Consider the following 25,918-nt stretch of genomic DNA (forward strand, 5'->3'; position numbering starts at 1 on the left):
ACTGAGAGAAAGAAAACAAAATTCAGAGAAAACTATGGTCCTAAAAAGTAAACAAATGAAAGAAGGAAGGAAAGTAAGATGAAATTAAGAGGAAACTATCACCCCAAAAGTAAACAAATGAAAGAAGGAAGGAAAGTACAAATGAAGTTTAGAGGAAACTATTGCACTGAAAAAGACTTGAGGGAAGAAGAAAGGAAAACAATATGGAAATTATGAGGAAACTACAGCCATGAAAATGTAATAATAAAAACACCTATTTCTTTTCAAAGAAATAGGTGTGTACATCCATTACACAAGATGGGCATGCAGTTTCTGGGGCTTTCAAACTCATCTCATTGCCCTAAATAAACATCAAGCCACTCAAGTTACTTTGTTAACCAACTTAGTTAACTAAACTGTTTTCACCATGTAATTTAAAAAAGAAAAGAAAAAAGAAAGAAAGAAGAGAAATCATTCCAGGACAGTAGTTGTGATTGCTTGGTTATGATAAGAGGTGGCGTTTCCTCTAAAGCCTACTTCACTTTTGCGTTCCATGTAAAAAGAAACTGAGTCAGAATTTCATGCAGCTTACTCAGTGTTTTCCTTTAACTGGAAATAAGCCACAGCGTATACAACATTTAGGCACCACCCACGTTACAATAGCAGGACTTTTATCTGCCTGGTGATCACACAGTTTGTGACTGCTCATCAGCTGCTAATATAGAGAGGAACCTGGGGATTCCTATAACTGCCTTTAGAGTGTATAATAGTGAGTATGTATTTAAAAAGGGTGATAAAAAAGAAGAAGAAAAACGTATTTTAATGTGTTTATTTCATCAATCTATTACTACTACTCCCAGGCTATTATTATTATTATCATTATTATTATTATTATTATTAGTGACCAATTGAGTTTTCTCACGCAGGTAGTAAGGGCTCAAACCAAACACAGAAGGACGGGCAGGAAGCGGCGTGGGCAGCCTCCTTGTGTCACCGCCTGCGTCAGACTAGACGCCAGGAGGGAGTTTTCCACTGACGAAAAAGCCTGCGCTTCTCGGCAGTCTGCTACAGACAAGGGAAGCGCTTCAGCTGGTACGGACCCCGTGCGGCAGAGAGGCACAGACAATAGGAGAGAATAAAAAAAAAAAAGGCTGTGTGTACGCGGGGGATAAGCGCTACGTTTATTCGTGCCATTTGGATTACTTCCACCGTTAACACCCGTCGGCTGTTTTACCCAGCGTGACTATTCGGTGACTGATGGTGATCGGATACTTGAACTGGTGGTGAGTACAAACAGAATCGGGAGTTTCGCTGCTGGGTTATTGAACACCGTAATTTACGCGTTCAACCTCAGCGGAGGGAAGCAGGGGGGAAGCCAGATAGTTTGACTGTTTATTCTCGTGTGTCAGGAGTCGTTTAAATGCCCTGTGCGGTTTGTGTCTATGCGTGTCATCTCTGGTAGGGTTTTATTCGCTTGATTTCTTTTTGAACACTTTGCCTGACGCTTTATTGGAAATGGACGCGGCTGTGGTGGCCCCCGCTAGTTAAAGTTGAGTTTTAATGAATTGTTTTCTGGTGGCAGCACACGGGTGCTGGTATTCACGGTAACTGGAAAGAATTAAAGTCATTTAACTGATTTTCTTTTTAAACGCGAGATTCCACGACCCGCTTCATTCACTTGGTGATTGATTGATTTATTTGTTTTTAGATCGATCGCTGATTAATCAGCGTTTTACAAACTTCACGGCTCACGCCGGGAAAGCCGTGCTTCCCACCGCTGTGGGTTTTCGGCTGCGGATTCATTTAGGTGATCTGAACTGTTGATGAGGTCGGCTTTGTGTATTCAGCCCGTGCGGAGTTGTTCTTGTTCACCTCGGCGGCGCTGGTGCGCCTCTTGTAACTAGAGCGACTCCTGAAGGCACTACATCTGAGCACACAGCTGACAGGGCTGCTGTCATTAGAATTAGCATTAATCATGAGGCATGATCGGGTCAGCTGGGGGAGAGAGCCGGCTGGACTCGTACGACGTGCCTATTCGACCCGATATAATTATAGGTTTTTAATTTTGGGGGGGATTTTAGCGATTTGCCACATGCAGGTAACAGTTCAGTCTTTGAGCCAGGTGTGGACAAGGAATGCGGAGCTCCTTCATTGTTTGATCAGTTTTCCATCACGGCATGTGGACCTTTCTCTTCTTTCTTTTAAAATGCGTAAATGACTGAAGTTTCTAATTCATTTAAGTACTATAAAGAGAAAATGATATCAATGTGGTTTATTTTTATTGTTATTCTCATCCAAAGGTCTTGATTTATTAATGTTATTATTTTTTCCAGGTATAACACTGCCCTCTGGGGCTTTTATTTATTTATTTAATCTCTGGTCAGTGTCTGTTTTCGATAAAGCGCCTGAGTCGATTTAATCGTCTCTAGCGCGACCTCACCCGGATCATTTTTGGAATCATGTTTTTTGGAATTAGGCTACAGAGAGCTGAATGATCCTTTGTTTACTGAGAAGGAATACAGCACTCGGTGCTGTGCATTTAATGTCCAAGGAGGTTTCAGATGTGTTAAATAAGTCATTGTCTCTGCTTATTTAACATCATTTTCCATTTATAGCACACATTTTGCACCCACGTCCCTCTTTAAAATAACAATTGACCTGTTTGCTGCCTCCTTATTAAAACTGCCAATGCACTCCCAAATCCTCTCAAATGATTTGAAGGAATTCGCAGCACAGCGAATAACATCCCCACATCCTAACTGCCTCATCTCCATCGTGTGATCCTGCATTCAGTTTGCCTTGTGGTGCCTGCAGCTGTCAGACACAGCACAGATAATCTGGATGGCCACTTCCTGTGCACTGCAGTGCATGTTTCACAACCTCAGGAAGCTCATGCACACTTTTAGTATCTGTCTCCCCAGCTGGGAGAGGCAGCAGCCGCATGCTGGGTTCAGACAAGGTTCTCTGTGCCTGCTTCATTTTGGTCACGCAGGATGGCCCCACGCTTTTGTGCCTGGAGACGAGGGTGGAGTGTGTGTGTGTGTGTGTGTGTGTGTGTGTGTGTGTGTGTGTGTGTGTGTGTGGGGAGGGGGTAACACGGAGCCTGCTGACAGCCTCCAACACAGCAGCCGAGAGCTCCCATCTGCTTTGTCCTCTCTCAGCATTCCATACAGCAAGTGTCCCAGACTGGAGCATGACCCCTGAACCCGAAGCCACTCCCCCTCCCTCACCCAAACACACACCCAAAAGCTGTGTGTTTTCTGCTTGTGGACTGCTATTCTAAAGAGGTTTTCTCAAAGTTTGCTGTTGTGCACTTGGCACAGTTTCTGTTATTTGCAAGCGTGTTACAGAAAAATCAAAGCTGCATGTCATTTTGTCTGCACAGTGAATGCCATTCGAGGTAAAGAGTGGAAAAAACTGTTTTAGCCTTCCCTTTAAAGCAGGAGTAAAGCAACCCAAACAGTGGGTAAATAGTCCTCTGCAAGCATCACCTGGACATTTAGGTTTGCTCTGCATAACAGATTAATGGCAGCCTGGGGCGTGTGAAGTCCACGTGCAAGCTAATACCCTGTCAGGTGTGGCTAGGAAAGGTGGCTGGCTCAAGTGTCTAGTGGGAGTAGGACTTTCCAGTGGTTAGCAGTAGAAAACACATCTGGGTTAGATAGAGCCTGTGTTCTTCTTCCACTATTACTGCGGGAGCAGTGCTGCCAGAATGGAATTCCTGTGGCTTGGAAACATGACATTATTTATTTGTTTTGTACAGTCCTCCCTCCTTCTTCCCACTACCTCTCCTTTTTGGAATCGCGCTGTGCACGGGTCAAGGCAGAGGAACAGAATGTTTCTGTGGCACAGTCACAGCAAGCTTTGCGGCTTCGGTGAGAACAACAGGCTTATAGAGGAGAAAGCGGGAGCGCTCCCTGCATTGTTCCAGCAGGTGGAGCGCTTCTGACTAACAGCTGACTTCATAAGAAATGAGCCAGTGTTTCCCCCAGCTGTGCAGGAGCTGGAATCCAGCCCATCCGTCACCTTGACAGCTTTGATCAATTATCTCCCGTCCTCTCGGTGTCAGAACTGGAAGTGAGAGGTGCAGTACCTTGAAAGCCTGCAGGGGCTGTCCTGCCCAGCCACGGTTCTACACACACGGGAAGGCTCCCAAGCTTATCATTATCACATTTTATGAGCACTCAGTCAGTCATTCAGACACTGCACAAGGCTGTCAGTGTGCCATGTAAATGCTCCCGGCTGGCTAAGATTAGTGCAACTTGTCGCTCCCACCCACACGGTTATCAGCTGCAAAAGGGCTGGACAGGCGGTGCGAGGGGGCAAAGTCAACTGTGACTTGTCCTGATGGCTGAGGGGCAGACGGGAGCAGTTCAAACAGGGTGAAAGTTGATATCTGTGCAAAACCAAAGATGTGTATAAGAAAGCTTTTATGATTTGGTTCTTTTTTTGTGATTCTGATTAAACTAAAGCTTTCCGATAAGTTAGTTTGATAAGATTTACCGTGGCATTTTGCCTTTTTAAAAGTAATTCAAACTCTTTTACATCCTTCTCAAATAATTGAATACTCTTTTATAAAAGGGTTTGAGGGGCTGTCTGCAGATTTAAAATCAAAATGAATTGAAATTCTAAAGTCGTACAAACAGCCCCGTAGCTGGATGTATCAAGATAATCTTATTCAACTGACATAGTTATGCATCTGACTTGAGCTGTGTAGTGCTTCTGGTGACAAATCTCCTCGCCAGAGATTTATCTTTCCAAGTCTGTGACAACTGGCTGGGGAGCACCTCGGTGGATGCGTCCTTTATCTGCCTGCCTGTGTGCGGTTGATGGAATGACAGTGATGCATAATTTAGCGCACGCTGAAAACATGCTGCGCTCCTTCTCTGGCTCGGCTGTCCGATCACATCCATTCTCCATTTAGAGCAGACATCCACAGGCACCGCTTTCTTGACGAGCCAGCGCCGAATTCCTCTCTTTTTATCTTTGTCCCACCCTTTTGCAAATGAGTCACTACGCAATGTCTTTTTTTTTTCCTTTCTTCTTTTCTTTTTTTTTTTTTTTTCACCCCGGGTCCCTTGTTCCATCCGCTGTCTGTGCTCTCTTGGCCTTGTTCAGTGGGTGCAGCGGCTGAGCAGGCTGAGAAGCTCCAGATTGACTACAAGCCGTCCCCTTGCCAGGATTAACCTCTCGCCATTGTTTCTGCCCGTTGAACAGGATTAACAAATCAATGTGTCAGGTAGACTGCAGTCAAGAGACAATGACCCAGTTCTGACACCACTGCCCCCCCCCACCACCTCTCTCTCTTTCTCTCTCTCTCTCCCTCTCCCGCACCCCCCCCTTCTGCCTCACTGCAGCTTTTAATTAAAAAGACTTTGCTTAGCTGGCGCTATGCACTCCCTGGAGGATGCTTCACAGCTTTGTTTTTTTTTGTGGGTTTTTTTTTTTCTGGGAACTGGAGCTGGGAATGGTGGCAGAATTGTAAGGTGAACCCTCGCGTGCTCTGCGTGCACAGAGACGTGAGCTTTGTGGTGTTTTTCAGAACACACATGTTGTCTGATAAGGGAACACACAAAGCAACAGATGCGGCACCCAGGTGTTTCTAAATGGTTTCAAGACAAATCCCATCATCATGTCATAATATTAGTTATACGTGTACAAGGCATTTTGAGATTATTTTTTTTGCACGAGTAAGCTGAAGGATAGGATGGGGGGGATTCAGTGCCCCCCTCCTTTTTTTTTTTTTTTTTTTTTTCTCCACTCTTATTGTCTGTGTAATGTGAAGGCTACAGTGTGGAAGGGAGCTTTTTTTGTTTGTTGCAGCGACAGTGTGAGTTGGCTTGACCTATTGCAAGGTGATTCATTCATCAAGCGTGCACTGGGGACAACAATATCTGACCGCAGCAATAACAATAACCCCCTCCCTGTACATCTGCAAAGATGCACCCACTGCCTATACGAAGGTGTCAGCCTCTTGCCCTTGACTTTGCCTTTGTCCTTGTCATAAGGATTTTTTTTTTCATAACTGCTCTCTGTTGCATGCAGAAAATGGCTCTTTTCCTTGTACACCAGCTTCCAGATCTTCTTCTTTTTCTTCTGTTCTTTGAGTAATGACATCCCGATGAGACAAGCAAGACATGCAGATCGCAGATGGATTCAAAGTTCCTATAAAGTCACTGGAGCATTTCTGACAAATTGGCTGTGTGCTAAAGAGCAATGGTCACATTTTAAGCTGTTGGAAGGATGTTTGGGTGTTTTACATGTGTGCAGTACTGTGTTTAGTAAGAGTATGTTTTAAAAAATGACGAAAATCAAAGTGATTCAGCTGCAATGTTGAAAGATTTGTAAGCAGTTTGACGGTGAAACGAGGAAAAGCCTCCTTTTCCCATTCCACATCATCATCTGAGGGAGTGTCTGTGCTGGAGCACGGCACGGTTGTGTCCTACCTCTCCCTTCACTTCCTTCCTCCCTCCCTCCACCCTCTCCCTCCCTCCCTGGTTAAGATAGCAGGGGCTCGTCCTCGCAGTGATGATAAACTGTGCCGTCTAGCAGCAAGCATCGCCTGCTAATCTTCCCAACTTCTCAAAAGTTGGGAAGATTAGATTGTTTGGTGTTTGCTAAGGTCACGAGACACATTTATATCCCTTAACCATAAAACACAAAAGCAGCAACCTTGCTTTTCATCAAATCTGCTCATTTGTCATGTCAGCGGTTGCTCTTTTTGAAATTTTGCCTGGAAAAAGACGGGGATTTAGTCGAGCTTTGAAAGTGTTGCTGCCCGACAAAAATAAACATTAAACACATCGACAAATCTTATACTTGGAAAGGTGATATTAGGCAATATTTTTAAAGATTAGAGGGCAGACAGCACTCCCTCCCACTGAAAGCATTATTTTTTTACTTTTCTATCTTTTACTCAGCTCTGGATATGTGGACAACAAAACATTCTGCCTATGCGTAGCTGCGCATGTATTCAATGACTTCTATGTGGACACGTTACTTATGACCAGTGGCAAATTGCCCTTGCTTTCCTTCGGACTGCATATTTGATTGCAAGGGCTGCTTAAAGTGACTGATTAGAAAATAAAATGTCAGGTCACCTCTGTTTGGTCGTCTCTCTTAATTTATGCGTTTGCTGAGCCGATGAGATTTAGAAGAGGGTGAAGGGTTCGCTAATTGTTGACTTAGGCAAATGGAACTGATTGATTGCTTCCTGTGCCATTGTTCTCAACTGAGAGTAGCAGGAGACTGGTATGCATACATGACTCACTTGTACCATTGATTTTGTTTAAATAAAAGCCTGACAATGTACAGTTGATAATTTATTGGGTTAATAAAATAAAGATCCGGTGATGATTTGTTAAAATAACTGTTAGTAATTTGCTAATTCGTCTCCTTCTCTCCTCCTTGCTGCAGATCTTTTGCGCTAACGCCATGAGTGGGCTTCTCAAGAGGAAGTTTGAGGAGGTGGATGAGGACCCATGCTACTCCTCACCGTCACCCTCTTCCCTTTCCTCTGCCTGCTCAGGCTGGGACTCGGAGGCGGAGAGCTGCTTCTCGGACACCCTGGATTCCACCCCCAGCAACCCCAGCTCCCCGGCAACAAATTTCAACAGTGAGTATCTCTCTCCAGCGATAATAAATCACAGAAAGAGCTGATGGCACATGTTTTTATAATGCATTCTCTTGCCTTTAACATCCGCTGAGACTCTGATAACAAACTTAGATAAATGGGGGAGAGGTTAAGGAATTTAGGCAGCTGGAAGGCCATGAAACACTTCACAGAAATGATTTCAGACTTCTGCAATGAATACCTCTTTTGATTTCATGCCCTAAAGCTGCAAAATGGCTAATCACATTATGCACTGGCTGCTCACCTTGGCTGTGTCGCCACCTTCTTCTCAAAGCCCCGCATGCAGGCACAGCCTCACCTTTTCTTGCATGATGTGGGTCGCGCGGCCTTGGGCCGTTTTGTGTCTCGACCTGGGTGCGTCTGCTGAGCTTTAGGGGACGGACCGGCTTGGAAAGGGATTGCAGTGTACGGGAGAAGGGCAAACAGTTGTGAGGTTTCCAGGATGGTGGGGCAGGCAGCCAGGAAGAGAAGCATGGCAGGTTGCCAAGGCTGGGAACACACAGAGCCTTGTCTGAAGCCCGGGCGTGCACCCAGCACAGGTGCTGAAAGTGAGTGGGTGAAGGGATACAAAAAAAAAAAAAAAAAGGGGGGGGGGGGGTAGGACAATCAAGAAAAAAAGGCGTGCAGACACATCTGAAGGAGCAGATTGGCTGGATCATTATAATCCAGTGTTTACACAGAAATTGTGAAGTGACTGCTAGACACAGCAGAGAAGATGATGGATGTGAAGCTGTACCTTGGTAGTTTATTTTTATGTGTATTACCCCAAGCAGCAGATCAGACCACATAGTAGAACTATTGTGTGCCGCTTACCTCTATTAAGGTAAAAGGTTACTTTTCCAAGCTTCAGGTATCACACCAGCTTTCTGTGTCTTTTAAGGCCAGTTCAGGGCGAACTAGAAGTCTACAAGGATCTCCCCACCAAATAATAATTGTAATGTCCGACACATGTGGCTTGTAGATTCGAAAAGTTCTGGTGACTCAGGCAGAAGGGAAAAAGTTGCTTGTCTCTAAAAGAGTCTCTAAAGTTTTGTTGAATATTCCTGGGTGGAGGAAGTGGAATATATAATAAAACTTGAATAATTGGGCTTTTTTCCCACATATGGTTCTACTTTGGCTCCCATATGGTTTTATTGTATTTGTCTGGGTATAGAAAGATCGTGAGCACTTTTTAACAGCGAGAGAACCTTTGACCCGTTTCAGTTACTGGGCCATTTGTGGGGATTGTCAGCTAGCAGCGAGACCCGGGTGGGCAGGTTTTATTCTTGCCCTTAGGGCTACACTTCCACCCTTCACCCCCATCTGGAAGCCTCAAGCATTTACTCCCCACTTTTGTGATCCTGGCGGCTCTGTTTCCTCCACTTTCCTGGCCAACAAAGGGAAATTCCTGGGTTGGGTGTTTTGTTTTGTTTTTTTGTTTTTTTTGTCGCACAGTAGGGCAAGTTACAAAGCTAAATGGATTCTTGGGTTAGTGTAGGTTTCACTTTACAGGATGTAAGCGTGTTAGAGTCCTGTTAGCAGTGTCTTTTAATTGGGTACATGATAAGGCGGGAGCAATGAATCAGAGGGGTGTCCTTTTACAGTCTGTTCAGCAGCATTTATACACCTCTCAAGTACAAGTGCTGGGGAATTATGCCATCTAGTGGCACGAAAGTAAGAATCCCCCCTCTTTAGAGCATCCTCTCTTACTTGTGCATCATGTATTCTAATCCTGCCTCTTTTTTTTTTTTTTCTCCATCCATAGCAACGTCCATCCTTAAGAAATCCAAACGAGCGCGGCGGGGCAATGTGACGTTTGACCAGGTGACGGTGTTCTTCTTCCCTCGGTGCCAGGGCTTCACCAGTGTTCCCAGCCGAGGAGGATGCACTCTGGGCATGATGCAACGCCACAGTGCACTCCGCACATATTCGCTCGCAGAGTTTGCCGTGGAGCAGCGGCTCCTGCGTCGGGAAAAACTCCTCAACAGACTCAGGGAAGAGAAACTGGAAGCTCTCAAACTGAAGGTGTGCACCATAAAAGAAATGCAGTGGTTAAGGGATCTATGAAACTGTGCCTGTTCAACATGACAAATAAACTTTGTTCCTTTTGTTGTGTTCAGCTGACAAAAAATGGAACCCAGGAGAGCGAGGAGGCCGAAAAACTTACAGTGGATGACATCCCAGAGCAGGATATTGACATCAGTGGAGCCAACGTCGACGAGGGCTCTTTTCTCCAGCCTTACACGTCCAAGCGCCGCTATGCGCTGCTCAAAGCGGCTGGTGTGAAGAAGATCGACAAGGAGGAAAAGAGGCAGCTGCACGAGCTGAGGCTCTCCAGGGAGAACTGTGGTTGCGACTGTCAGGGGTTCTGCGAACCTGAGACTTGCAGCTGCAGCCTGGCTGGCATCAAATGTCAGGTAAGAGCCCCAACAATTTCATGCTATCAAGAGCACCCGGGCAAGACACAGCAACTTAGGAGTTTCTGTTGCATGATTTAAGAACTTTTCTTTACTTCTTGCAGATGGACCACTCCTCTTTTCCATGCGGATGTACCAAGGATGGATGCGGAAACATGGAGGGCCGCATTGAGTTCAACTCCACCAGGGTACAGACGCATTATATCCACACTATAATGAAGCTGGAGCTGGAGAAGAGGCTGGAGGAGCAGTCCAGCACAGAAGAGGATGAGGAGAACACAACCGGTGCCACCCCCTTACCAGCAGTGCCCTCCTTCCCCTTCAGCTCAGAGATGACAGCAGCTGGGGAGAACAGCTGCAGCAGCGATATGACAGACTTGTCGGACTCTCAGAGTGAGGACTCGGAGGCAGGCGAAGGTCCGTGTGAGCCCAGCGCCCAGCTGGATGTTGATGAGAAAGGCCTGAGCCGCATACTGTGTTTCAGTGACACAGAAAACTGTTCGAGAAGTAGCAAGGACAGCGGCGATAAGAGCGACAAAGACACTTGTTGCCCAGAGCAGCAACAAGAGCAACAGCAGCCATCTACGGAGGCGTTTAGTAGCTTTAGTATGGTGGACTTTGCAGATGAGAATGACAATATAGACGCTGCACTGCTGGACTCTTCGGACGATCAAACAGACAATCGAGCAACAGCCATTTCAGAACTTTTGGATGAGAATGCCAACCAGGGAAACGCTCTCTTCCATAGCTGTAGTGTTCCACACACGCCCTCTCCCACAGTCGATCGCTCAGCTAGCTACGACATGGAGCTGAGCCTCTCGTCTGAGTCAGACCTGGAGTTTTTCGATGGCTTCCCCTGTTTGGGGCCCACCTCCCTCTACAACTCCCTCAAGGAGTACGAGCACATGGACAACTTTTTTCAGTTTCAGTTGCCTAGTTATCCCAGTTTCCCTGCAGCCAGTGACCCAGGGACCTGCCTCCTGGAGTCGCTGATTGGCCTTTCAGAGTCCGTCCCAGAACCCCCCGCCACTTTTACAGACAATCAGCTGTTGGAGGAAGCCATGAAATTGTCTGTGATGGAGTCTGTGAAAGTTTGACCCACGCAAGGCGAAAAATTTGTGGACAGTGCAAGAAAAACGCAGGTTTGAAAATGCACATAAGATGTCAAAGTGTTGGAGGAAGCTGTGATTGCGTTTGATTTTTTTTTTTTTTTTTTTTTTCCCTCTCGCCTAATAAACGTTCAAAATTCCAGACTTGCCTTCAAAATTGTAAGCAAAGCAGTTTGGAATGATTGCTGTGTGAGACGGCAGCTAGTGTTGAAAGAGATACTAAACGTATATCAATTTGATCAGGCATATTAAAAATAATAATAAAAAAGATGTGGTGGCTCTCAATTCCTAAGAAAGCTTGTTTAACCAAACCAAGATCACCAACCATACGCTAAATGGGAATGAACCCTCTGGGGCCAGGTTGGGAATCTCAACACAGCTGAATGTGCACCTCAGGGATTTTTTTCTAGCTTTTGGAGGCAATGTACCTTTGCTGTGATGGCCTTCATATGAAAACCAGAGTCAAATGGTAACCTGTTCGCGCCCTAGATTTTAGGCTAACACCCAGACGACTTGAGTAGAAGGGGTCCTCCTCGTGTTAAATCCTAAAGCTAGTGGACTCTTTCTCCTCAAGATCTCTCCCAAGGGTCTTTTATGGTACAAATAAAATCCCTCTAAAATCTCCTTGATCAGCACTTTATCTGTGAAAAAAAATAGTTATGTATGAATAGGCATTGTTTTGGTCGAACGGGATCGATTCAACAGTTAAACGCTAACATGACGGAGTTTCATATTTATGAGCAGGGTAACTAGATATAATGCTCATGCCATTTAAAAGCTGTAGCTGTATTGTCTTTTTACTTTTGTTTTAAATTATTTCCTTTTATGAATTCCTTTTATTTATTTCTGATGAAGCCTACTTTCACTCAAGCAGCACTGTGGTTTGATATTTCACCTGAAAGTGCAATCTTCCTTCCTGTTTTTTTTTTTGTTTTTTTTTTTTGTTTTGTTTTCCTTGTCCATATCACATTTAGGCATTGTTATGGGAAATGGGATCACAAGTCCATCAGCAAGTATTTAATATCTATTCTCTTTTACAGTTTAACTATTTTCTTTTTTTTTTCTTTTTTTTGGATAACTTATTATGTCATTATTTCACTAGTTATTTAATTTAAGACGCCTGGCAATAAAATGGGGTGTTGTAAAGTTTACTGGATGTGCCTGCTTATCGGGGGGAGCCATGCATGCTAATAGAGTGTGCACAGCGCTTCCATTTAAGCTTAACTGAAAACTGTGGAATCTCCCTAATCACTGAAACTAAATTATGGTTCTGTTGTATTGCTGCCTATAATGTAAACATAGAAAATTACACTAATATTTTCTAACTAATTTATGTAGAATGACAAAAGAATTCTAATCACTGACAAATTGAATATTTTATTAAGCAAAAGCGAGTAATTTTCAATCTGGGTCGACCTTTGTAATATATGAATTATAGAGAAATGTATACTTATGAAGGTTATTGCTCTCCAGCATTCTGAAGTATTTTTCATAGGCAGCCTTATGGTTCGATATCTTAGAGACATGCCACTAAAACTAAGTAAATTGCGAAGATCAATTTGATTGTACTCTGAATTTCTTTGGAAGTCTGTGACTTGGCTTACGATATGTTATGACTTACACATGTAAAGGGTTTTTGTGCATAAAAACTGCATATATTATACAATTTTTATCGCACGCGCAAACCCTGAAAATTGAAGAGTTGCCTCATTAATTATTGAACGAGACCTTTCAAAGGTGATTGTGCTGTCACCTGTGTGAAGAGCCGAGGGACACTAGAGAGTCAATGTACATATCTCACCCTTTCTACAGCTGTTTCAACAGCCTTTCTGGACCCTTTAGAAATTATGCATGCAGGTCCTGTTTGTTAAAACTTGTTCTGATTAATTGTATACTTTGAAAAAGTGCCGAGTGCACATTTTGGAACTGTATTATTCGCTTTTTTGCCTTTTTTGATTACTTTGAAGTCCATCCAATATATGTTCTTATGCCATGAAGAGGGCACTCATTTTTTTTTTTTTTGCAAGCAGGCATTTGATTCTCTTGTATAAAACATCAAATCTCATGAAGAAATGGCAACAGTGAGTGTTCAATGTAATGTATTACAGTACAATTTATATTGTTTTCAAAGAAATTGTCTTACTTTTTTTGCCTTTTGTGTTGTACATATTTCTGCTTGAATGGTCCTGCAGAGCAAACAAAGCTGCTTTAATTTTTTTTTATTTTTTTTTTACATACTCACACATTAACCTGCTGTTCAGAAACAGTGTCTTTCATCTACGCCATTTTGACAGCCTGTCCCTCCAAATAATAATAATAATAATAATAAAAAAAATGTTTTCTAAATCTTTGACTGTTTTTTGTCTTTGTAAAATGCTGAAAAGTAAACTTTTTGCATTGTTGGGGGAAAAAGCATGGACAAAAACTCCTAGGGGTATTATTTCTAGCTTTCTTTGGTGGGAGGGGGTATACTTGATATATTAATAATATATTTTAGCGAATAAGCCAAAAATATGTGTTATAATTGGTTTAACCCTTTCTAGACCAGCAAATAATTGCAAGAAGTGTAGCGGTTTGCACATCTGTTTGCCAAGCAAAGGGTTTCTGGTTCAATTCCAGCCAGAGACACAAACCCTTCCTGGGGTCAGGGTTTGCATTAAACATGTGAAGCTAAAAGTAGCAAAAGTAAAATAAGCACACTAATGTACTTTCAAATTATGTGTAGCTCAGGTAATCTACAGTACACTGCTACTTTACACCAGTGGTGGTGAAACCTCTAGCAAAGGAAAAAAACTAATTGTGCTCTCCATACTGCAGTTTTTACCACTCATTACAATAAAAACACAGGATCCAAGTTAATCTAGTTGTTCATTAGAAAAGAACAACGATTACATTACAATTGACAATTTGTTACTAGATCTGTCAAACAGGACGTATTTGGTGTTTTACACAAATGTGTAAACCCTGGGACGACCGTAACGTTTAGTAAAATGCTTCTGTGCGAAAGTTCAGGGGACAGACGCCATCTTTACTTTTAAGATTAGACTTAAAGCTAAATCTGAAAGGACTGTGATCCTGAAGTATCCCTTGGTTATGCTGAAGCAAGCTCAAACTGCTGGGGGACTTCCCACAGGTGCTTATATGCCACGGCTGCATGCCTTTACATTGTGTCATCTCTCTCCCATAGTTTGTGTTTTTTCCTGTCTTCCTCTTTCCCAATACAGCTGCTCTTCCCTGAGCCTGGTTGTGCTGGAGATTTTTGTCCTCTTAAAAGGGAGTTTTTCCTTCCTGGCGTCATGTAGTGCTTGTTCATAGAGAATCATATGACAATTGGGGTTTTCGGGTCTTTACGTTAGAGTAAAAAGAACCTTGAGGCCTTGTTATGTTGCCAAATGAATAAACTTGAACTGAATGAAAAATTCAGAGGGATCTAATTGCTTACTAAACTTTTTTTTTTATATTAGTTTAGCTTCTATTTGGGAAACCATTAAGACCATTTTCTTCTACTGTATTAAAGAAAATTGACATTTCTCCTTAAATCTATTGAAACAACATTCCTGTTAGGTTCTAATGTAAACCACTGGAATGTATCTGTGGTTTTTGGTCTCCATGGTGTGGAGAAAAACACTTTATATGATGTCATGCAGAAGTCTCCTGACTACTACCACAAACATATGGCCAGAAATTCCAGACAAGAAGGAAATGTTGAGCCTATGACTACATATAGCATTTGGCCACAATTAAAAAGAGAGGGAAAAAAAGGTTTTCTGCTTGTTGGGACAGGGTGTTCAGGTACACCATGCAAGAATATTCCAGTTGTCCTTGTAATTCACTGCTACTTAAGCCTGTTTTTTTTAAAAAGAGGTTCTCAGTTTGAAACATCCTTAGAAATTTTCCATCAACTAAAACTGTGGTTCGGGAGGTCAGGAGGTCACAACCGTAGCCGCTGTGTTGGTATTCAAACAAAAACTGTGGCACATGTATGGACTGGTCGCAAAAGGAGTACACCAACAGCAAATGCATTCAGTAGAAAATGTGTTTCTGAAATTGTGGGAAAGTACCGGAATGCCATTAAAAGGATCTGATTCTGAGAGAAAAGCAGGACGTTGTTTGGTCAGAACATGAGGTGGTTTTGCCACCCTTTGGCAAATTCAAGAACTACAGGCAAATATCTGCTGCGCAGAACATGAATGAGATGCACATCAATTTTATTTTGCAGGTTGCATTTGAGAATTGTAAGGAATGCGGTGCCATTTAAGCAAGACCCATAACCTGAAAAAATAAATAGATAAAATAATGAGTCACGCTTTATAAGATTATAGTCGCCAAACAAAAGCACAGAGGCATCAAGAGACTCACTGAAAACATCCAGTCTTCAAAGGAAGAGACTCTGGTGAAGACCGTGGGTTTGAACACTTGGTTGCACATACCAGATGGGCCGTAACTGACAACACCGTGGACTCTCCAGGCTCCATCAGTAAAGCAGTTCAGAGGACCTCCAGAGTCGCCCTGGGACAGATAACAATAAGAACATAGCGTGCAATGACTGTGAGAATGTCTTAACACAGTATTGTTGTTAACAATATGATAGTTGCAGCATGAGGCGAAACCTCCTCTACCTGGCAGCCTGCTATGATCCCATCCCCTCCAGCACACACCATGGTTTCTAGAGCAATGCTGCCCCACCACTCGGGCTGGGAGCAGACCGAGTGCTCCACCACATTGATGGGAGCCACCTGTAGGATGGCAGGGCTACCTCCATCTGATTCAGTGGAGAAAGAATGCAGGAACCTTTTTATTACATCCACATATAGGGTGTGTATATGTGTACATTTAGCACCCAGGTGTACTCACAGTCTACTAATCCCCAGCCGGTGATGTAACAGGTGAAGCCATGAGGCAGTGTCTGGTCCGGGTAGGGGAGATTAGCTATAGCCACGTAACCACTGTCATAGATGGGACCAGCGAGTCTCAAGAGAGCAATGTCATTTCTAAGAAAAAATAACCAAAGATAGAGTTGTATAATTTTAATAGTTGCTTGTTTGCTGAGATTAACATTTCATATTTAAATGAGGCTTAATTGAGAGAGGTGATCTGACATGCTGCCACTTACCCATAACGAAGATCACCATTCCAGCCAGGGTGGACTGTAATTTTTTCCACATGGATGAACTGCTCACTGCCTTCTAACTTATACAGGTCATACTCACCCACCACTACACGGTACTGACTAGCATCTGGGCTGAGAAGGACATGGAAAAAACATAAGTACAGTGCTTACTTACACTCTTTTGTTCAGCCCAGGAGACACCAAGATCGACTTTAAAATATTACAAAATGCACAAAGGAAATGGTGTCATTAAGAATAATCATGGTCAGAGCCCAAACCTGAGGATGCAGTGAGCTGCAGTCATGATGTGGAAGCTATCAACAACAGATCCTCCGCACATGTGGTAGAATGAGCCATCATAGAATTGATCATACTGCACAGAAACCTGTGAAATATTAAAGATATATGAAAATATGGTGGAGATGGAGTTTTTTTTCTAAATCTAGTATTTTAAAACTACAGTACAAAACCTATTTGCATCAAAAGATAGAAAAATAAAAATATCATTAGTGTTCAGAGGATTTACCTGCCATTTCCATGTGTTTGGTTGAGCATTACTGCCGCCTATCACCCTCTCATTGTCAACTTTGTAGTTGAGAGGTTCTTTGGCACAAATCAGCCCTTCAGCACACACATGGACAGATGTGGTAATATAGTTTTAACGTTCAGAAAATATAGGCACAGAAAATTATTTAAGTCAGGTGGGCTTACCAATACAGGACAGAAGAAGCACAAGCCGCATCATGTTGGAGCACTGATGACAAGCTGCAGTTTGCTTTTATACCCATTTGAGATTGGGAAACCGGGCAGATGTTAAGTTACCAGCCAGTATCAATAGTCCATGTGGATCAATTCACATTAAATGTACTGCTATGAAAAGCTGAAAGTTTGAGAAGTGTGAGACTTTGTGTGGCAATCCACCACTGTGTGAAACTCTTACAAATACAGACTTATGTACATTTGCATTTCATTCAACTCAGAAAACTTTAAGGACAAGAGAACTTTATTAATTAATTAATTAATTTATTTATTTTATCATGGTGGGAAAAGAACAGGTGCTGTCTAGTGATGGCAGAGTCGACCAAACCATCTGTGAAAGGTGTGCATTCAAGACAAATATTACAGCAGATAAAAGTCTGAAATGATCGACGGCCAAGGTAAAGAAGAAAATGTTCCGCTGCCTTCTGTCTGTACACTGTACACTCAACACAAAACAGACAAAAGCAGAATATTCAATGAAAAGTTAAATCATAATTCAATAAAAATACACACGTGTATTCATTATAATAAAAAATGTACAGTATAACTACCGTATACAAAAGTGTATACATGAGTTCTTTTTCTTCTGCTTATCTAATTCTCGGTCATAGGGGAATTAGAGCCTATCCCACTTGTTATGGAGCAAAAGGCACAGTACACCCTAAATGGATCAGTCTATCACAGAGATACAGACGTCCATTAACAGTCACATTCACATCTATGGATCTAACACATTCACATACATGTATTTGGACTATGAAGCCAGAGTGCCCACAAGCATGCAACCTCACATGACCTTCTTGCTGTGAGATAACAATGTTGACCATCACGATGTTTTTATTTAAAGATAGAATAAATATATAAATGGCTTCTCCATCTTCAAAGGAAAGATGCCATACAAAGTTAATTGCATCGTTCATGAGGTTCACTGTAAAAATGTTTTTTTCTTTGTTTTAGACTTAAATAAAATACTCTCTCTCTCTCTCTCTCTCTCTCTCTCTCTCTCTCTCTCTCTCTCTCTCTCACACACACACACACACACACACGCACACACGCACACACACACACACACACACACACACACACACACACACATACGTGTGTGTGTGTGTGTGTATTGAAGCTCCCAGGACCCGAACTTGAAGGACAGACGAGGGGCGAGAGGAATATGAATAAGAATAGTATTTCGTTTTCATAAATGTTGTCATCTTTAATTACTTTTCCCACAGACATGCGCAGTAAGGCAACAAACTGTCAAATCTATGTAATATTTATTTATTTATATATTCGGTAATTTATTGTTTTGTTTTTTTATTGCCTAAAATATCTAAATACTTAACAGGAAGTGGCATTTTTTTTATGAATGAGCATGGCGTTATGTTTTGCTAAGCAACCGCGTAGAACACCCTGTAAAGGACGGCTAATCGAACTCAGCTTGTTTGCTGCTGATATGAAAATCGGGAAGAAGAAACTCGATTTTTCTGTCATCATTATTTATAAGCTTTGTCTGGCTCTCCAGCGCCTGCTGTCAACCTATGTCAGCTGCTGGCTAGCTAGCTTGTATGCGGAGTGTATGTACCAGTAATGACTCCTGAAATAAGTCTGCTTTAGTGACATTTAGTCAGAACTAGTAAAACGTAACTGCTGAAGGCAATGGGGCTACCGCAGAGCTCGTTACTGTCGGACGGAGGAGCTAATTGTGGATATCATGTCCACGGGGTACGTTAGAAAGTAGTGCAAGGTTACACGTCACGCGGTTTGTTAGTCCCTATAGCTCACTTTTCATACATTTTTTGCTTAGTGACTTGTTAACTGTGCTTTGAACCATAATTGCTGCTTTATCTATCTACGCAGAGCCTGACTGTAATTGACAGGTTATCGTGTAACTGTAGTTACTCGTGAGCTCAGCTTGAATGGTGTCCGCCCATGATGATGTTGAAGATGAGGTGGCATTTGGCACACTTCCAACCCGCGTGCCTTTGTTGGGAAATGGAATAGTTTAACAGTCACTATAGAAACTTTCTTTAGTTATGGCACGTTTCAAAGTTGCATATAACATATTAACCGCGCGAGAAAGCGGGTACCTCGTCTCATTGAGAAGTCCCAAATTTTGGACACTGCAATATCTTAGGTTGACACACGGGGGGCGATAATATCACTGTGCTGTTTGTTAGTCAAACCAAATGTCAAGTTTTCTGTTCTGTGTTTTAAATTATTATTAATATTTTTAATTATTTAAGTAATTTTCTTTTATTCTCAGGTTCAAGAGGACTCTCCTGCTCTGAAGGCTGGTCTGGAGCCTTTCTTTGACTTCATTCTCTCTATAGGAAACGCCCGACTTGTGAGTAGACTCCTGTGTCACTACACTCCTGGTTAAAATGAGTAACTAGGTGTCAAATATTGACTTCTTCTATCTTTATGACATTTCAGGTATGAATTGTAATTGAAAATGACGAGTTGAGGACAAAATGAAAATGCCAAAAAAGCCCTGCAACGTAGCTGTGAATGTGGCATATATTCAATTGTATTTGAAAGTATGCTAAAAACTAAAACATTTTTAAATTCTAAACTTATTTTAAAAGGCGTTATGAAGCTGAATAACATATTTATAGATCTCAATCAACTTAATAGGACAAAAGCAAGTTGTAGTCTGTTTTGAAACCATCTTCAAGACCCATTTTTCTGTATATAAAGCAAAGTACTCGGCAGGTAGGACACAGCAGGCAAACACCGATTTCCATAATTTTGAGGTACTGCCTTTATGAGATAATCCAGTGTTTTTCAGTGCTTTATTAATAACCTCATTTGGAAGAGTGGCAGTAATTACATTTCATGTTCTTTTTCATGAAAGAAAACGCATCTGCACAGTTGCAGCTGGAGTAGCCCTTTTTCCTTTTGTTTCTCCAGAATAAGGAAAACGACCTGCTGAAGGATCTTCTGAAGGCAAATGTGGAAAAAGCAGTCAAACTTGAAGTGTATAACTCCAAAACCCAGCGTGTGAGGGAGCTGGAGGTGACACCCAGTAACATGTGGGGCGGTCAGGGTTTGCTGGGGGCTAGTGTCCGCTTCTGCAGCTTTGAAGGAGCCAATGAGAATGTGTGGCATGTCTTGGTAAGTTAAATCTACCTGTCTTCGCTCAGGTTTCACCCTTTGCTGGTTACTGTAGGTTAAAGGCCTTTGCACACCGAATGTATGCGGAAAAATGGCTAAAATTCTGATTTTAGCCATTTTTTCTAAAAAAAAAGCCTGTTTTGGATCCAAACCTGCCGTATAACAGATAAACACAACAAAAGTCTTGCTTTGTGTGAAAAAATGAAGTTGAAAGAAATGATGAGATGATTCTGATGTTTCTAAACAAGAAAAAGAAGAAAGTGAGAATCCGGGTTCATCCAATTCTCAGGCGAGGACAGCAGCAGGGAAAATTTCTTGGTTTGATCCAGGAGTTGAAGCTGTATCTCGACTGCTTTCTCTTTTTGGCAAAATTGCAACCACATCTGAGGACGTACAGAAATAATTTTAGAGAGCTGATTTAGCCGGAGCAGTGTCTGGCTGTCTGTCTGAGGTAAAATAGTATTATTTTTACTATTTCCATATCATTGCACATTCAGTACTGGTGCATACGCTGAGCAATGAGCACACTTGTTGCCAAATGTAGTGGTCTGATTGGTCAGATCTGTTTATTCCTATGTGGAAAAATATGAAAAATCGAGCTTGATCCGAACTATAAAAAAAATAAATCCTGCAAATTTGAATTGAACAGTTGCCTTAAGAATAAGTGAGTCTGAAAAATCATTGCATTCTGTGTTCAAAGGCCTTAAAATTGCAAATGTTAATAATTTTGGTAGATTTTAGAATTTTTAAAAAAACTTTTAGGAAGTGGAACCAAATTCTCCCGCCGCTCTCGCAGGCCTGGATGCATACAATGACTTCATAGTTGGAGCTGACCAAGTGTTACAAGATGTAAGATTTCTTGTCTTTTGACTTTTATTCCAAATAAGAAATAATTGTTTTAACTAGCAGACATTATTAAAAGAAATAACAAAAACCTTATTTTTGTGTGAAACGTCTGCAGTCCGAGGATTTCTTTTCTTTGATTGAAGCCAACGAGGGGAAACCTTTGAAGCTTTTGGTGTACAACACTAAGACGGATCAGTGCCGAGAGGTAGTGGTGACTCCTAACGGAGCGTGGGGAGGCGAGGGAAGGTTGGCATTGATTTTTTTTTTTTAATCTTTATTTAAATCAAAGCATGTAGATAAATATTGCCATGTCAACACCCGTGGGTTTTTTCCCCTATTTTTTAGCTTAGGCTGTGGGATCGGCTATGGATACTTGCACAGAATTCCAACTCGTCCAGTTCAGCCTAACGCCCAGAATAAAAATGTTCTTCAACCAGTGCTCACTGGCAGCAGTGAAGAGGTAGTTGCAACCGAGCACACTGAGGTGAAGGTTGTTGTATCTTATTCTTGCTTATTTATTAAGCTGTGCAGGATGTAATGGCATCTATTGGTAGCAAGGGATCATGTTGAGAAGTACAAAAAGAATAATCTTTTTTATGGCTTAAAATGAGACCTACATATCTACTACAGGAGGGATCCACCTTCTACACTAGCTCAGTTTTTTTTCAGTCGGGGGTGACGACCTAGTATTCACTTACATTTTTAGAAGCGGAAGATGAGGCCAGGTGTATTGACTTTGTTGTAATCTGCAACCTCACCACTGGATGCCACTGTATCCCACAAACTGCTCCTTTAACTGTAACTTGCTAGAGGTATTTGTGACCTCCAGTTTTCTCTCCTTAGGTGCCTTCTACCGATGAATGTAGCCCATCTACCGAAGCAGCACTGAATCAAAGTGAGAAAAGCATGCAAGATCAGTCTTTAATCTCACCCACTCAGCAGCCACCAGACCGAGGTAACAGGATCACTTCAGGACATTTTCATCCATTTGACACATTATGCATTTTCACACGGAATAATGGGCATTTGCTTTGTACTTATTTCAGATGCTTTCACCATACTCGATGCACCGACTTCAGATTTATCAGCCACTGTTTCCACTAACGAGGAAGGCAGCAGCTCCATGTTTGCTAATTATGGAGATGACTCAGGTGATCAGAGTAGCTTGGGTAAGTACTTCATACGTGATTAAATTGTGTGGCTAAATAGAGCAATTACGTGTTTATGATGACATCCCGATTGAGAAGAAAAATAAGCACGATTAAAACCAGCTATTGTTGATACGCCTCTCAGTTAAGGAGTCATTTAATGCAGTGGTTTTGTATTAGTCTCTTTTACTGCAGAATAAAACTACTCCAGCCAAATGTGTTAAGTGTTTTTTCACAGATATACGTTTTACAGCAGGTAAAGTGGTCTATACTGAACACTTCATTAGGTAATGGATTGGACCCCATTTTACCTTGAGAACATTTTTAATTCTTCATGGCAGAGATTCAACAAGGAGATGGAAACATTTGTCAGAGGTTTTGGTCCATATTGAGATGACAGCGTCACACAGTTGTTGCAGAGTTGTGAAGTCCATTCGACTAAGCTCTGGTGACTGGGGAGGCCATTTCAGTAAAATAAACTTATTGTCATGTTCAAGAAGGGAGTTTAAGATGACTGGAATGGCGCGTTATTGTCTCAGAAGCAGCCATCAGAAGGCGGGGTACTGTACTGATACTAACGAGCCCAAAGCGTGCCAAGAAATTTCCCCCACCGTCACAACACCACCACCACCAGCAGCATGAACAAGGCAAAATGGATCCAAGCTTTCATGTTGTTTGCCCCAGATTCTGACCCAACCAGCCGAATGTCACAGCAGAAGTGGAAACTCATCAGACCAGACAATATTTTTCAAAACCTCTATTGTACAGTTTTGATGAGCCTGTGTGAATTGTAGGTTCAGTTTCCCATTCTTAGCTGACAAGAGTGGCCTTCGAAGTTTGACACGTTGTACGTTCACAGATGCTCTTCTGCCTACGATGGTTGTAAAAAGTTGTTATTTGAGTTGCTGTTGCCTTCCTGTCACCATGAAGCACTTTAAATATTCTCATCTGGCATCAACAAGGCATTTTCAGCCAGAGAAGTGATGCTCACTGGGTATTTTCCCTTTTACAGAGAGTCATTTAAATCACCTTTCTTCTTCATTCTGATGCAGAGCTTGAACTTGAGCATATTGACCATGTCTATGGGTCTACATGCACTGATTTCCATGTGCCATGTGATATCAGTTATCAAGAACTCAGTTAGCATTTTAAACAGTAGGTGCAGGTCAGTCCTTTCCATCAGTGGTCACGGTCTGAAATGCAGCAGTCTGAGCTTTGGTTATGTAATCTATTGAAGTACAAAAGTCATAAAAGGATGCTCAGGAGATTTGATCTTAATTATTGTTAAATATCTCCTTACAGACCAAGGAAGTTGAGCAATTTCCCATGGTTTCACCATCCATAACCTTAACAATATTGTATTATTCTTTCTTTTTTTTTATTATTAGATTATTCATCTTTTGACCAAAGACCTTCATTTCCAGAGAAGCAAGGAGAACCAGACATCCAGGAACCTGAGCAGAAGCTCGGTATAGACCTGACTGCCAGCACTTCTCCTATCAGAGAGACTGCTGAAGACATGGCTGGCCTCAAAATTACCACCGAAAACCCGAGTATCACAACAATCCCCAAGGTACCAGATGCTAACTCTGAGCCCTTAAGCTCAGTTGAGGTTGTGAGCGAAGAGATGTTTGAGCCTGCTGGGCCAGGCAGTTAGCTGACTTTCATAAAGAATATTCAAGAGCACACCATGTTACAGAAAAGCTGCCGTTAATGATTGTAAGCTGTTATCACTGGGGCTGTTTTTTTTGTTTGTTTTTGTAAAAGAATTGCATTTGCATACCAGTGCCACTGCTGCATGCTAAATTGCACATTTATGTTGACTTGAAATTCTAGGAATGCATACAGTTAATACACATGAATGTATTCTGTAGTTTAGGCGTACTGTATGTTTCAACATCAAACAACATGAAGCCTTAGTTAAGATGTCATGCTGCTTAAAACCATCCTGGTGTGCACATTAAAAGCCCAAGGTAAAAAAATAATAATTACCCTTACCTTGTTGCTCTTACAATAACCACTGTAACACAGTACACACACTGTAGATTAATGATGTTTGACTTAAGTGTCACACCTGGACTTCTTTTCCCTTTTTTAAAAAAGAGGTTTTAATTAAAGTTTGTTTTTACTTTCTCGTGGTTACTCATACAGAAGGATTTAATCGCAGGCGTTTCCTATTTAAGCCTTTTTGCCTTTAATCTTGGTCAAAATCTTCTGTCTAATGTGAATGAGTGGGCCGTGTGTGACGCAGCTCTTTGATTGTTTTCTGTTTCTTCTCTTTTAATCGATTTTAGTTAGATCATGTCTCTGATTTGTATGGAAGAATTGAAAATATACAGCTATTTATAAATATATGTTCAAGATGAACCTCCATGAGTCTGTTTTGGTTTCTGTTCTTTCTTTTTTTGGGCGGGGAGGTCCATGCTGTTGTTAAATCAAAATGTCATTAGACATATTTCCTGTGTCTAATATGAGTCATGTCCACCCAGCGGAGTTCATATTTTGAGGCAGCAGATGTCAGCAAACACCTCACGATACTTCTCCACTGAGCTGGCGCCAGTTTATCTCCCCTTGCAGCTCCTAAAATTCTGTCCAATCAGATTGCACATTTTCATATATTCAATGAGTCATAAGATGTTTCTGAACTTTTATTTTAATAAATCACATCTCATTCTTAAAATTATGCAGGAATTATTTATATTTGTTGTTTGATCCGGCTGCTTTCCTCTTCCTATTGACTTTGGATAATCCAGTCTTGCCATGAACAAATACTTGGTCAGTTTCAGGAACCTATTTAGCTGGAAAAGAAATAGTTTGAGGTTTCAGATATTAAACAATAGAAATTTACTGATGGGAACTTGAATGGTTATGTAGTCCATTATTTACATTTCTTTAAACTGATCCTATATCCAGCAATCCGTGTGTGATCATACGTGGGCTCCAGAAGCTATTGATCAGAAAACAAAGCACAATTTATTTTCATCACTTTTTATTGCTAGATCAGGACAACCAAATATTCTTTGGAAGTATGCCAAAAGAAAAAATGTAAATAAATAAGCATTAGGGGGAAGCTACAGTAGCAGACAGGGAATATGCCTCAATTATTTACCAGGGCACTCCAATCCTCCGCTGAAGAGGGGGATGGGCATGAAGGGAAAGAAAAGACTGTGCGTGGGGGGAAGAAAGACGAGAAGGAGATGGATTTGTCTTTTTTTTTTTTCTCCCCAGAATGAGAGCTGGAATGGCGTTCCTAAGGAAGCTTTCCTCTGGCACACCTGTGAATCTGTTGTATTTCTTATATAAATAGGAATTAACTTGGTGGCTTTGGGTCCACTCGCTGTTGGAGATTTAATAGCAGCAATGTGGACATCTCCCAGAAATGTCAGGCTTGTCAAATCAGCACGTTTTAAGTGCAGGGTTGGATGGTGTTTGCGGGTGTCCATTGTAAGTCTCACTCAGGAGGGGGAGATATGCTATTTCTTCTCTTCTATGTGAGGTTAGATGAAGCAGCCCAAGGCAAAAGCTAGCAGCTGCATGCCAGGAGGAGTGTAAGGAGGTGCCACCTCTGGAGGAACATGCCTTGCCTTCCTTTTTTCCTTTTTTTTTTTTTTTTTTCCTCCCTGAGACTGTTTCAAAGGACGCTGTGACGCAGCTGAACCCACACGTCAGCTTAACTTTATCTCAACCCCTAAGAGGCTCGGCTCACAGGCACCAGCATAGTGCCCGTTGCCTCAGCCTATCGTTGCAGCATGACAAATTGTGAAACAGAATAACTACAGGGAAGGATGGATGGAAGGAAAGGATGAAAAAGGTATAAATACAAGGGG

General features: G+C 41.9%; 3 protein-coding genes across 6 annotated transcripts; 2 read left to right on the top strand and 1 right to left on the bottom strand.

Annotated features, from left to right (window-relative positions):
* Positions 1–936: 936 nt before the first annotated feature.
* csrnp1b (cysteine-serine-rich nuclear protein 1b) lies at positions 937–13,463 on the top strand. Its single transcript, XM_086306350.1, has 5 exons — positions 937–1,262; positions 7,396–7,594; positions 9,357–9,616; positions 9,712–10,008; positions 10,113–13,463. The coding sequence occupies exons 2-5, from the start codon at positions 7,414–7,416 to the stop codon at positions 11,103–11,105; spliced, it is 1,731 nt and encodes a 576-aa protein (XP_086162476.1). The 5' UTR covers positions 937–1,262; positions 7,396–7,413; the 3' UTR covers positions 11,106–13,463.
* Positions 13,464–15,308: 1,845 nt separating this feature from the next.
* Positions 15,309–16,986, bottom strand: LOC147322046 (elastase-1-like). Its single transcript, XM_086305152.1, has 8 exons — positions 16,939–16,986; positions 16,754–16,848; positions 16,506–16,612; positions 16,231–16,359; positions 15,972–16,108; positions 15,737–15,879; positions 15,477–15,626; positions 15,309–15,389 (listed from the first exon to the last, which is right to left on the bottom strand). Exons 1-8 carry the CDS (start codon positions 16,970–16,972, stop codon positions 15,372–15,374), a joined length of 813 nt encoding a protein of 270 aa, XP_086161278.1. The 5' UTR covers positions 16,973–16,986; the 3' UTR covers positions 15,309–15,371.
* Positions 16,987–18,423: 1,437 nt separating this feature from the next.
* LOC147322047 (Golgi reassembly-stacking protein 1-like) lies at positions 18,424–24,774 on the top strand. Of its 4 annotated transcripts, none has more exons than XM_086306354.1 (9): positions 18,424–18,705; positions 19,247–19,327; positions 19,894–20,097; positions 20,860–20,946; positions 21,059–21,189; positions 21,289–21,433; positions 21,787–21,898; positions 21,990–22,112; positions 23,516–24,774. In XM_086306354.1, the coding sequence occupies exons 1-9, from the start codon at positions 18,640–18,642 to the stop codon at positions 23,746–23,748; spliced, it is 1,182 nt and encodes a 393-aa protein (XP_086162480.1). In that variant the 5' UTR covers positions 18,424–18,639; the 3' UTR covers positions 23,749–24,774. The 4 variants fall into 4 exon arrangements, with proteins under 4 accessions (XP_086162480.1, XP_086162477.1, XP_086162478.1 ...); XM_086306351.1 differs by having other exon boundaries at positions 18,430–18,705; positions 23,480–24,774; XM_086306352.1 differs by having other exon boundaries at positions 18,431–18,705; positions 21,289–21,427; positions 23,480–24,774.
* Positions 24,775–25,918: the final 1,144 nt, after the last annotated feature.

Source organism: Aulonocara sp. 'chitande type north' Nkhata Bay, linkage group LG9, assembly GCF_057382095.1.
Source record: "Aulonocara sp. 'chitande type north' Nkhata Bay isolate Kocher_YH1m ecotype deep benthic linkage group LG9, A_spYH_male_GT1.1, whole genome shotgun sequence".
In the NCBI taxonomy this organism is placed as follows: Eukaryota; Metazoa; Chordata; class Actinopteri; order Cichliformes; family Cichlidae; genus Aulonocara; species Aulonocara sp. 'chitande type north' Nkhata Bay.

Coding starts and splice junctions, on each gene's coding strand:
- LOC147322046 (XM_086305152.1), bottom strand. CDS start 16,972: ATGATGCGGCTTGTGCTTCTTCTGTCCTGTATTG. Junction 16,849..16,938: donor GCTTCTTCTGTCCTGTATTG/GTAAGCCCACCT, acceptor TGTGTGCTGAAG/GGCTGATTTGTGCCAAAGAA. Junction 16,613..16,753: donor CAAACACATGGAAATGGCAG/GTAAATCCTCTG, acceptor AATATTTCACAG/GTTTCTGTGCAGTATGATCA.
- LOC147322047 (XM_086306351.1), top strand. CDS start 18,640: ATGGGGCTACCGCAGAGCTCGTTACTGTCGGACGGAGGAGCTAATTGT. Junction 19,328..19,893: donor CTATAGGAAACGCCCGACTT/GTGAGTAGACTC, acceptor TTGTTTCTCCAG/AATAAGGAAAACGACCTGCT. Junction 21,434..21,786: donor CCGAGCACACTGAGGTGAAG/GTTGTTGTATCT, acceptor TTCTCTCCTTAG/GTGCCTTCTACCGATGAATG.
- csrnp1b (XM_086306350.1), top strand. CDS start 7,414: ATGAGTGGGCTTCTCAAGAGGAAGTTTGAGGAGGTGGATGAGGACCCA. Junction 7,595..9,356: donor CCCGGCAACAAATTTCAACA/GTGAGTATCTCT, acceptor CTCCATCCATAG/CAACGTCCATCCTTAAGAAA. Junction 10,009..10,112: donor TGGCTGGCATCAAATGTCAG/GTAAGAGCCCCA, acceptor TACTTCTTGCAG/ATGGACCACTCCTCTTTTCC.